This window comes from Elephantulus edwardii, unplaced genomic scaffold (assembly GCF_000299155.1).
Source record: "Elephantulus edwardii isolate Elephantulus edwardi_28Jun2011 unplaced genomic scaffold, EleEdw1.0 scaffold00246, whole genome shotgun sequence".
Classification (NCBI taxonomy): Eukaryota; Metazoa; Chordata; class Mammalia; order Macroscelidea; family Macroscelididae; genus Elephantulus; species Elephantulus edwardii.
The window spans coordinates 3,658,935-3,671,359 of NW_006399996.1; the positions used below are offsets into that span (position 1 = coordinate 3,658,935).

The 12,425-nt window shown below is 41.7% G+C and overlaps 1 protein-coding gene across 1 annotated transcript; it reads right to left on the bottom strand.

Moving 5' to 3' along the window:
• Positions 1-159: 159 nt before the first annotated feature.
• RPL26 (ribosomal protein L26) lies at positions 160-7,153 on the bottom strand. Its single transcript, XM_006899156.1, has 4 exons — positions 7,072-7,153; positions 6,123-6,295; positions 5,137-5,277; positions 160-292 (listed from the first exon to the last, which is right to left on the bottom strand). The coding sequence occupies exons 2-4, from the start codon at positions 6,288-6,290 to the stop codon at positions 164-166; spliced, it is 438 nt and encodes a 145-aa protein (XP_006899218.1). The 5' UTR covers positions 6,291-6,295; positions 7,072-7,153; the 3' UTR covers positions 160-163.
• Between the last annotated feature and the right edge of the window lie 5,272 nt (positions 7,154-12,425).

Below are 12,425 nucleotides of genomic sequence, written 5' to 3' on the forward strand. Positions count from 1 at the left end.
AAGCATACAAGATAGGAGTGGGGCCAGCCTACATATAGCCAGTATTTCCTGAACTTCCCTTTCCAAATCTAGAGGCAAGACAGGAACTAGATAGAGTTTCAACACACCACACAATAATAAAAGCCTCTACATTTTCAGTTTTTAATGAAGTTGTGTTAGTATTTTACTCCTGCATCTTCTCAATTGTTTCTTCCTTATATTTGCCCTTTTCTTTTCCAACTTGGCGAGATTTAGCTTTACGTTCAAGGATCTTTTTTCTGTCTTTATCCAGTTTTAGCTTAGTGATAACCACCTGCAGAAAAGAAAACACAGTAACATTTTCAAATTTTAAACAATGACTGATAGTGAATGTATGAGCCCTATTTCCAATTCCATTAAAAAACCTCCCAAAACCCCAAGGTACCCAGATATTAAATGATTTTTTTGGTCTCTAACTCAAAACTGGTTAAAATTTTTACTGATTTTTATTAACAAAGGAGAAAAGTTAGGCAGTATAATTATGAAACAGCCCGTCTCCCCCCCAACCCTCCCCGGGCGTGTGTACCATCAAATCATTTTTGACTGGTACAGGAGGATATTGTCCCTTCTTCTCTAGCACAGCATTTGGTGGATTTGAACCGCTCACCTCTGGGAATGCACTGCAGCTTCTTGCCACTAGGCCACCAAAGCTCACCCAACCTCTCAAGTCTTTAAGGCTGTGAGACCTATTCTGTGACATGCCCAAGTGGTCAGAGGCTTACGTACTGTGCTACCCAGGGCAGTGACAGAGAAGCCATGGCAATGTGACAAACTGAGGGTCGGACAAGCACTGTCTTAAACTGTGTGGCAAGGGAAAGTCCTACTGAAGATATATTTAATAAACAACTAAAGGGGCAAATTATCTTGGCTAAATGTCCCACTGACAACGGGTCAGAGGCAGAGCAATTCTGTGTCTTTCTTAAAACATGAGCACATACATGGTCCAACCACTGTGGAAGGTGGTATGGCAGTTTCTCAAAAACTTACAAATAGAGATACCATTTGACCTAGCAATTCCACTACTGGGAATACCCCAGAGAGACTATAACTGACATCCAAGCAGATATATACACACTCATGTTTATTGCGGCTTTGTTCACAATAGCAAGGAGTTGGAAACAACCTAAGTGCCCATCAACAAATGAATGGACAGGGAAGCTGTGGTATATTCACACAATAGAGTACTAGGCTGCATTGAAAAACAAGGAAGTCTTGCAATATTATTCAAAATGGGTAACCCTGGAGAACATTATGCTGAATGAAGTATCTCAGTCACAAAAGGACAAATACTGCATGGTGCCACAGTTATAAAACAGGACTGACATCAGGGTTGGGGGAGACTGAAAAAGATGGGTTCAATAATGTATACTGCATCCAAACAGATGAGGGAGAAAACTGTTTAAAAGGGATATGTGATTAGGTATTTTTGTCATGACAGGAGTCCAGAGCGAAGGCTGCATAGTGGAGTGGACCTGGGGGGAGGGACTGTAAAACAAGGAAAGAATTTTTCTTTTACTTTTCCAAGAGGGTTGTGTACTAGGGGGGAGGGCGGGAGGGGAGAAAAATGTAACAATGAATGAATGGAAATCCAAAGTCTCTGCAAATTTTCATTGAAATCAGTAATAAATTTAAAAATGAAAACAAAAACATGAGCATATAAGAAACAAATGGAGTGTTATTAAAGTCCTACATTAGGAAGTCTTAGAACCTAGACTATCAAATTCAAATTGCCAGGTGATGTTGATAGCCACACTGAGTTTGATTGCAGCACAGATTACAGCAGTGCCAAGTGACATCAAAAAAGGGACACATGAGCAAAGACCATGTTAAGGGCTTGTGGGCCATTTAAAATACATTAAGATTTTATTGGTAAGAAGTAACTGGCTTAACAACAAGCAGAAAATCAATATGACCTGATTTATGTTTGATGCTGAGTAGCCAAGTTTCTAGAAGCAATACACTAGAATTCTTGTGTGGGAAAGATAACAGTGATAAACTGACTAGAAACTTTGTTAGAATCAGAGTTGGAAGATGTCAGGTTTGATATACCTGTTAGATATTTATATTAGAAGACAAACTTGAGACAAGTGAATATTGAGTGTGGGGCTCAGCAAAAGTCTGGATTAACTATCAGCTTGAAGGTATTTAAAGTCAGAAGACTAGAACAAGACTGTTGACCTCAACCAATGCCTTTATTTGCACATCTATACATCAAGTTATTTTAAATATGAGGTGAAAAGAAAGATAGTAATTTCAAGTCAGAGGCCTCTTAAGTGGCAATTAAAATCTGATTTTAATGAACATAAAATCCAGGGGAGGTAACCTGTTACCGTGGAATAAAGCCAGATTTTCCATTGTGGATTAAGTATCACCATCTATGGGATTTTAGTATTTGAACTTCTCTTACTTCCCACACTTGTAAAGATTAAAGGAGGAGGCAGGCCCACAATGCCTCTAGCAGTGAATCAACTTTCAGAAAAGCTCTGCCATTTCATACTACCGGTTATTCAAGTCAAGTACTCTCAGCTACTCTTTCTGCTGAACAAGCAAAAGCAAACTTCACCAAGTTTCAGGTACTTTAAAATGAATCTATTTCCCAAATTTTAAAGCACATCAATTGCTGGATTAGCTTTGTACCAGTTTGAAGAAAATGCTCATCAGATACACATAAACAATAGCAGATACTTTGATTTCGTAAACATTTTAAGTACTACAATATGCTCAGTGTGACCTCAGTGTGGCCAGGCCTGGCCTCCTGTTGCCGTGGCAAGAAGTTCTGGGGAACTGAAGATTGGGCTCCAAGCAAAGGAGCTTCGAAGACTTGCTTCTATGATGTCTCTCTCTTCAAAAATCAGGAAAGAGCAAAAAGGGGCTGTCACCAAATCCCAAGCAGCAGAGTTCATCAAAAACACAGGCTGCCGCACCTGTTGAGCCATTTGACAGTACCACCCACAAGAACATCAGGTCTACACTGTGTGTACAACTTCTTAGATTCGAACCTGTTGTTCTTTCTTATGTGCCATCGAGTTGTTTGTGACTCATACAACAGCCCTAAACCCCGCTCTATCCTGTGCGAATCACATTGTCTCTGACACACCCATCCCAATTATCCCAGTCACTGAATCAATCCACCTCATAGAGGGTCTTCCCCTCCTGCGCTGTCCCTCTCCAAGGACTGTCTCTCTTTACATGTCCAAAGTATGTCAGACGAAGCCCCAGAATCCTTGCCTCCAAGGAGTAGCCTGGCTTAACCCTCTCCAGGATCTGTTTGTTTTCTTGACAGTCCATGGTACATTTAATAGTCTTCTCCACCAACACAGCTCAAAGGCATCAATTCTCCTTCTATCCTCCCCAGTCCTTGTCCAACTCTGATGCGTAACAAGTGATTGCAAAGACCATGACCTGTATCAGGCGCACCTTCATCTCCAGAGACACACCGTTGCTCTTGAGTACTTTAGAAAGGTCCCTAACAGCAGACTTTCCAATCGTGATATGTTTTTTGATTTCCTGGCTGCTGGTGCCAAGAGTGATGACTGTGGAGCCGAGCAAACTGAAGCTGTGAACAATCTCAATCTCTTTGCCATCCATCCTGATGCTACCAATTGGTCCAGTGGTGAGAATCTTTTGTCTTCTTGACATTGAGCCTCCATACTGAAGGCTGCAGTCCTTGACCCTCTCCTCAATTTCGGCTAGCAGGGTGTGTCACCTGCATAACAAAGATTGTTAATAGATCTTCCACCAATCCTGATGCCCCACTTCTCCTCATAGAGATAATCTGCTCTGCATACAGGCTGAAAAGGTATGGAGATAGGACACATCCCTGGCGTACACCCTTCCCAATTTTGAACCATGCGGTGTTACTCTATTTTGATTTCAACCTAGACAGCTCAAAATTCAGAACACCTCAGCCTGCCTCAGCATGAGAATCCCCACTGAGAAGAGTGACACTAAGAACTGAAAGGACTGCTCTTGCATTGTCTTTGCTGCTTTCTTGCTGCAAAACTTAAATCTACTTAACAGGAAAACAAAAATACTACTGTTATTAACTAAGTGTTCTGGAATTCCTATTCTTTCTTCAATCTTAGACATAATGATCCATACAGTCAAATGCCCTTTTATAGTCTGCTTTCAGCCAATATCCTTCTGACATCAGCATATCCTTGGTGTTTCAGCCTCTTTTGTACCCAACTTGAACTTCTGGCAGTTTTCTGTCAATGTAGTACCTTATGTTTTTTGAATGATCTTCAGCACTATTTTGCTTGCATCTGATAATAATTGATGATACTGTTTAATTTGTATACATTATTTTGGATCATTTTTCTTGGGAATGGGAACAGATATGGATCCCTTCTGTGATACTAAACACTGTGACACTTATATGTCAATCGCAATAATGGTTACCCATGTTGGACAGTGTTTGGTTGCGCTCCCAGATTAAAAGAGGCTTAGAAGCAGGAATGGCATTCACTTCCGAAATAGCTTGCCTCCGGAAACTCTACAAACTTTGAGAAACAATGACAATTATACAAATGTTCAGGTCTTTCAGGAAGCTCTGGTGGCCTAGTGGCAAGAAGCTGCACTACAATCCCTAAGGCATGCAGTTCAAATCCACCAGATGCTTTGCTGGAGAAGGAGGGGCAATCTCCTCCAGTACTTGTCAGATCTGATTTGATGGTACACACAAACAATTCTTAAAACAAACAAATGTTCAGGTTTTTCGTTCACAGGGTCACTACAAGTAGCCTACAAGAGCACTTAACAACATTGCTATTAAGGAGTCCTGGTGGTTAAGGACCTGGCTATTAGCCAAGATCTGTGGTTTGAATCTACCAGGCCTTCCACAGAAAAAAGAGGAACCAATCTTCTCTCCTAAAGATAAAACTAAGAAAAAACAAAAAAACAAAACAAAAAAACAACCAAACAAAAAAACTCCCAACAACAAAACCAGCCCAACAATTCCCAGCAATTGGGTTTTCTAAGGCTGCAAAATCTTAATGGAAAGTGATGGCCCAGCTTTCTCCTGTGGAAAAAGATATTTATGGGGTTGTAAATTACATTTATTAACAATCTTTCGTCATCAATTCCTTCGTGCCCCTTCAGAATTTTCAAAAACTTTACCTTGCTAGGGTGAATGCCCACATGGACCGTTGTGCCATTAGCTTTTTCTCGCTGCACTCGTTCAATGTAGATGACATATTTCTTCCTGTAAACCTGAACTACTTTGCCAATTTGCTGACCTTTATAGTGCCCTCGTACAACCTAGGTGCACATTTAAAAATAACAGAGACAAAAGAAAGATTAACACAATAAAAAACTCAACTATGACCTGTAAATAAATGACACCATTATATAAATCTACAGATACAGTGGTGCAAAAGCAGCATTGGGCTTGTTATAAACAAATGGTGATATGCCTCACTGAACTTAATATCCCATCTCAAACAAACAAGGTGTAAGTGCTAACGAGAAGCATGAAGTTCAACCCAGCATCTGAGTGGGTAGTAATAATTTTTTCCAACTTAGTCTATTAGATTTCCTTCAAATGAAATCCAAAGCATTCTGACCAGAGGTTTCTCTCCAGTATCCAAACGGTCCTTGTAATAAGTCATCTTAGGGATAAGATTGCCCCATCCCCAATCAACTGGCAATATGAGCAGGACTAGTGTCTATTGTTACTCTTCTTGGAAATGGTTATCATTTATGTAAAAAATGGGATTAGCATCGTGAAATATTGGTGAGATACTGGTTACTTTATGGAATTCAAAGTCTTTTATCACTAGTTGCAGGTTACACAACTTTTTATTTTAAAAGATTTGACAACTGCATTCACCTATACATCCAGACACAGAAAATGCCAGTTTTTTAAAGCTCCTCAGCAACTGTTTATTTGGCAAATAACAGAAGAGTCATGACATTCTGGGATATCCTTACTGTTACTTTAACTATAGAAGTACCTGATGCTTGTGATTTGTGACTTGCATGCACCAAAGTGAAAAGCAGCATCCTTTTTTTTTCTTGGGTTCTTGGTTCAATTCCTCTGATCAAACACTTCAGAGTGTAATCTCTCTAAAAACTGTGGCAAGAAACTGGTTTGAAACACATACCTGAACTTCATCATCCTTTCGGATGGGCATGGACCGCACGTTGTATTTCTGCCTCAGCTCCTTGGACAGAGGAGAAGACATAATCTTCCTTCGAACGTGAGAGGGTGCATTGAAGTGCCTTTTACGGTTTTTGCTCCGGTCAGAAGTCACAAAAGGATTGAACTTCATTTTGGCTAAGTAATGTGAAAAAGAGGTGTAAGCTTTCCAATCGTCAAAAATGCAAATTTCGTTTCAAACAGGTGAATGAAACAATTTCAACATAAAAGCTTAAAATACAATTCTTGTAATTCTATCAAAAATGAGTTGATCTCTAGTAACTTTAGCTTTGGATTTTTACTTTTTAATAAGGCACTTTCAGTATTGCTTATAAGGATATTTTTCCACTAAAAGCACATTTTAGAGTTATTAAGCTTTGTGTTCCCACTCTCAAAAACTCCTTAAGTACTGAATGAGAGTTAAGAGTTTTAAATATTTTGAATTACGGCACAGTACACAGAACAACCCAATTACTCAACCGTTACCACTTTTTAAGTGGACCTGTCAATGTTACTTTTGTGTGGACTTATCTGGTCCCCTCCAAAAGGAATGGATCAAGATCCTACACTCCTGACGTTTTCTCGGTCCAAAAAAGCTTTCCACTGCGTAAACGTGGTTTAGAAGTTCCATGAACGCTTTACCGAGAAGTTATTTCAAGATCGTTCCTTTGGAAACTACAATGCCGAGACTTGACTCCATCTCGACAACGTCTCCCCTCCACTGTCCCCACACTCCCAGTCCTGCCTCCCCTCCTGAGTCCGATCTGGTGGGGAAATGGAGGGAGGCCATCCTGGTCTTCCTATGTGGCTGCTATGCAGCCGCTGCGAAAATCTGGGAGCCCTTAGGAGCGAGGGTCACAGTGTCAGGGAAGGGATGGCGGCGGATTAGACGCACAAACCCGCAGAATACTCACCCGCTGCCGCTTCAGCGATGGCCACAGGAGACGAAAGAGACCCACAGGTTATTTCCGGTTCTGTAAGTTTACGCGAATTCTCGCGAGATCAGCATGTCTTGAAGCGTGAGGGGTGTGGAGGTAGAACTCGAAGACGTTGGGGCATGGCTTGGTTGCGTGGTGACACCTAGTGGGTCGGAGGGAAATGGTGAAGGATTGCAAAGCGCTGCCAGGCATCTGCTTCTCCGGAAGGGTCTGGTACTGGACAAAGGGGGGAATCGCTCAGCATTTGACACTTGGGTGAGGGAGGAGCAGATGAGCCCACCTGCTCCGGATTCCTGCTGACCCAGGTTACCAGAATGCCGCCATTTCTGCTCCGTGGAGTGAGGGAGCCTGTGGGACTCTGGGGTCCTTCCCTGCAAGGGTGGGACCACCGATTTGCCCCGTGCTGCACGAAAGTAGATCCCAATCCTTTTTTCTAACTTCCAGGCGATGCCTGTGGTGCTGGGCCAAGGTCAGATGAGATGGGGTGCTCAGACCATAGTTTCTATGAGCGGGACATGCAGGAAGTCACCTTGAGTTTGACCGCCTGCCCTCCTGCTCTGCTGTGAATGGATTCTGAAACAGGTGGCTGGAATAACCGAAGCATTCCCGCTGACTCTCTGAGGTCTTTCCAAAAAAGATGTCCTTTCCCTCCCAGCAACATGTCCGAAGTATGACCAGCAACATGCCCAAAGTATGAGAGAGAAAACTTCCTCCTCTTTGCCACCAAGGAGCACTCTGGCTGAACTTTCTCCATGATATATATGTTTGTTCTTTAGGCAGTTCATGGGATACTCAGTATTTTCTCCAACACCACAACTCAAAGGCATCAATTCTTCTGATCCGTATTCATCGTCCAGATCTCAGATGCTTAGCAGATGATCAAAAAGACCATGGCCTGAATTAGGCACAACTTAGTCTTTAAGCTGATACCATTGCTCTTAAGTATTTTGGAGCTGTCTTGCCCAATGCAATATGATTCTTGATCTCCTGATTGCTGGTGCCAAGGATGTTGATTGTTGATTCAAGCAAGATGAAATTATTGACAGCTTCCATCCTTTCTCAACTATCATGATGTTGTCTGTTGACCCTGTGGTAAGGACCTTTGTTTTCTTAATGTTGAAATGTAATTCATAACAAAGGCTGCAGTTCATGATCTGCAACAAATATTTCAAGTTTTTCTCACTTTCAACAAGCAAGGCTGTGTCATGTGCAGGTTATTGATGAATCCTCTCATCCTGATGCCACATTCCTCTTCAAAGAGTCTAGCTTCATGAATTATTTGCTCAGTATACAGATTGAACAGGTATGGAAAAAGGGTACAACTCTGACACACAACCTTCCTGATTTTAAATCATGCTGTGTTCCTTTGCTCTGTTCGGATCTAGATCTAAATTTTGCATGAGCACAATTAAATGTTCTGCTATTCCACTTCTCAATGTTAACCATAGTTTGTTATGATTCACACAGCTGAATGCCTTTTCATAGTCAATAATAGTAATTCTTCTAGTAGTCTCTCTTTTCAGCCAGGATCCACCTGACATCCAGTGAAATCCCTGGTGCTACCACCTCTTCTAAACCCCTCTTGAACTTCTGGCAGTTCCCTGGCAATGTACTCTTCTAGTAATTTTTGGATGATCTTCAGCAATATTTTGCTTGCATGTGATATTAAGGATATTGTTGTACTATTTCCATATTCTCTTGGATCACCTTTTTTTTTTTTTTTTGGAATGGGGACAAATATGAGTCTCTTCCAGTCAGCTGGCCAAGCAGCTATCCTCCAAATTTCCTGGCATAGACTGGTGAACACATCCAGGGACATATCTGTTAGTGTTAATTGAAACATGTCAATTGGTATTCCATTGATTCCTAGGCCCTTATTTTTTTTAACAATGCCTTCAGTGCAGCCTGAATTCTTCCATCATTACCCTTAAGTTTTGTTCATATAGTACAAAGACCCTCCTTAGTGGTAAGAATTTGCCTTGCAAATGCAAAGTACGCAGCTTGAATCCATCAACTAACTACGGGAGAAAGATGGGCAGTCTCCTTCCCTGGAAGATCAGCTTTAGGTTGTTTCTGACTTGATGGTACACATTTTTTTCTTTTTATTATTATTATTATTATTTTTGTATGAGTGTACCATCAAATCAGATCTGACTGGTACAGGAGGAGATTGCCCCTCCTTCCCCGGCAGAGCATCTGGTGGATTTGAACCGTGCGCCTCTGGGATTGTAGTTGCAGCTCCTTGCCACTAGGTCAGATGGTACACAATTAACAACAAATTACACCGGAAACAATTGCCTAGGGGATTAAAACTTCCACAGAGGCATGTACCATCTTTGGGTTAGCAGCTCAGCTTGCTATGGACTCCAACACCTGAGCTGCCTTACATGTGTTGTTCTTAGGTGTCATCAAGTCATAGCGACCCTGTGAACATCAGATCTGAACAGTGCCCTGTCCTGTGCCATCACCATCATCACACTAGTCTATTGCTACAGTCACTTGTTGAGGATCTTCCCCTACCCCTTTTGCTAACCTTCTGTTTTTCCAAGCATGATGTCTTTCTCCAAGGACCAGCCCCTTCTAGCAACATGCCCAAAGTATGTGAGACAAAGTTTTACCATCCTTCTCTCTAAAGAGCATCCTGGCTGCACTCTGTCAAAGACATATTTGTTTGTTCTCTTGGCAATCCATGGGATATTTAGTGCTCGCTCCAGCACCATAAGGTGAAGGCATTGATGACTCTTTTGTCATCTTTATTCATTGCCCTACTCTCATATTCATAGCAGGTAATTGAAAAGACCTTGTCTTGGATCAAATGACCCATAGTCTTTAAACTGACAGTTTAAACCATGTATTGTTACCTTGCTCTGTTCAGAAAACAGCTTCTTGGTCTAGGTATAGTAGGTAACTGGAATGCAAAAGTTCAAAACAAAGTAGAAGGAATGCTAATTGGAAATTATGGACTTGGGGACAGAAATAAGGCTGGAGAATGAATGATTGAATTTTGTACATTTAGTGATTTATTCTTTGCTAAAAAATTCTGTAAGAAGCACCATAGATGGTGAATATACACATGGACTTCACCTGATAGAATGTACAGGAATCAGACAGACTATACCTATGGAGAGGATCACTGGAGAAGCTCAACGTCAGCAGTTAAAACCAAACCAGGTGCTGACTGGAAAAAACAAGCAATTACTCAAGTGCAAATTCAAATGGAAGAAAATGAAAACAACTTCACAAGAACCAAAATAAGAACTTGGCTCTATCTCACCAGAATTTAAAAATCATCTCAATAGATTTGAGGCATTGAACCCTAGTTACTGAAGACCACAGAGTTGTAGAATGACATCAAAGATATCATCCATAAAGACAACAAAGACAGAGGAGGAAAAAAAGATCAACATCAATGTCAGAAGAGACTCTGAAATATTTGCACTAGAGCACTGAGAAGCCAAAACAAAGGGAAGAGATGACAAAATAAAATAGGTGAATGGAAGATATGACATAGTGCTCCTGTTGGAAAGTTTTCAAAATACAGGGTGAGGACATTAATGATCCAACTAATTATCATAAAGATGCTACTCACTCAAAGCTCATTGCCATCATTTAGAAACGAACACATAGCTGACCCTCTAGCAGGTTTTCAGAGGCTGTAAATGGCACAGGAGAATACTGCTCATTTTTCTTCCTCAGAGTGGCTGGTAGATTCAAACCTCTTGCCTTTGTGTTGGTGGCATAACTTCCTACACACTAGGCCACCAGATGTCATAGGACCAACTAATATTTTGTCCTCTTGGAAATGGGTCACCATGAGTTGGGGCCAAAATGGGAAGCCAAGTTTCATACTAAATATTTGTAATAAACAGAATGCTACTTCAGGTTATGAGGGTGGCTGGTATCGGCTGGAATTAATCCTGAAGCACTAAGGCAATCCTTAAGAGTTTACAGGATTCTGGCATTGTATTTGCTAACCCCTCCCTCCTGAGTCAAGCAGAAGGTTTTCAATAGAAAAAGCTTAGCTTCACCTGCATTACATTCTCTTTGTGATTTACTCTCTGGCAATTTTCAATAAAGATAGGGAAGCTGGAATTGGCACTTCAGTTTGCTTCAGTTGTTCGAGAACTGTTCACCTCCTGCTTTACCTCTGTTTTTCTCTTACATTCTTGGTGTTCATTATTAATACTTATAAAAATACTTTACACTTGGTCTGCAACAGGCCAACTCGATTACAACTTAACAATTGTTAGAGTAGTATTTGTCTACCACCTATTAGCCAATTTAGAAGGTCCTGTATTGGCTAAGTCAGGAATGTATTATGCAGATGACACACCCTGCTTGCTGAAAATGAAGAGGACCTGAAGCACCTGCTGCAGAGGGTCAAGGACTGCAGCCTCCAATATGGATTGAGGCTCAATGTCAAGAAGACAAAGACTCTCACCACTGGACCAATTGTCAGCATCAGGATGGATGGTGAAGAGATTGAGATTGTACACAGCTTTAGTTTGCTTGGCTCCATAGTCAACAGCTTTGGCACCAGCAGCCAGGAAATTAAAAGGTGCATTGCCATGGGAAAGTCTGCTGTTAGGGACCTCTCCAAAGTGCTGAAGAGCAATGGTGTCTCTCTGGAGACGGTGCATCTGATACAGGCCATGGTCTTCGCAATCACTTGTTATGCATCAGAGAGCTGGACCAAGGAGGATAGAAGGAGAATTGATGCCTTTGAGCTGTGGTGCTGGAGAAGAGTATTGAGGGTACCATGGACTGCTAGGAAAACAAACAGATTTGTCCTGGAAAGGGTTAAACCAGGTGGCTCCTTGGAGGTAAGGATTCTGAGGCTCTGTCTAACATACTTTGGACATGTTGTGAGGAGAGACCGGTCCTTGGAAAAGGACATCATGCTTGGGAGCGTGGAGGGACGGCGGAGGAGGGGAAGGCCCTTTATGAGGTGGATTGATTCAGTGACTGGGATAATCGGGATGGGAGTGTTAGAGACAGTGCGATTAGCACAGGACAGAGCAGAGTTTAGGGCTGTTGTACATAGGGTCGCTATGAGTCGCAAGCGACTCGATGGCACATTACAACAACAACAACAGTGCTATTTTGTCTGAAAAGACTTGACAATGTCTTTAGATTTACATTTAGAATTGCAGTCCTGAAGGACGAGGTGGATAGGGTCATTTTTTCTGTCCAGTAAGGACAAAGCTCTCATAATCAGAACCTTCCAGCTATAGAAGGGGCTGTTGCCCCCAGTTGTGAGCTCCCCATCCCAGGAAGCAACCAGTTGAGGTGGGAAACTAGAAAAAAAGGCCAGCCCTGGGAAGAGGTCG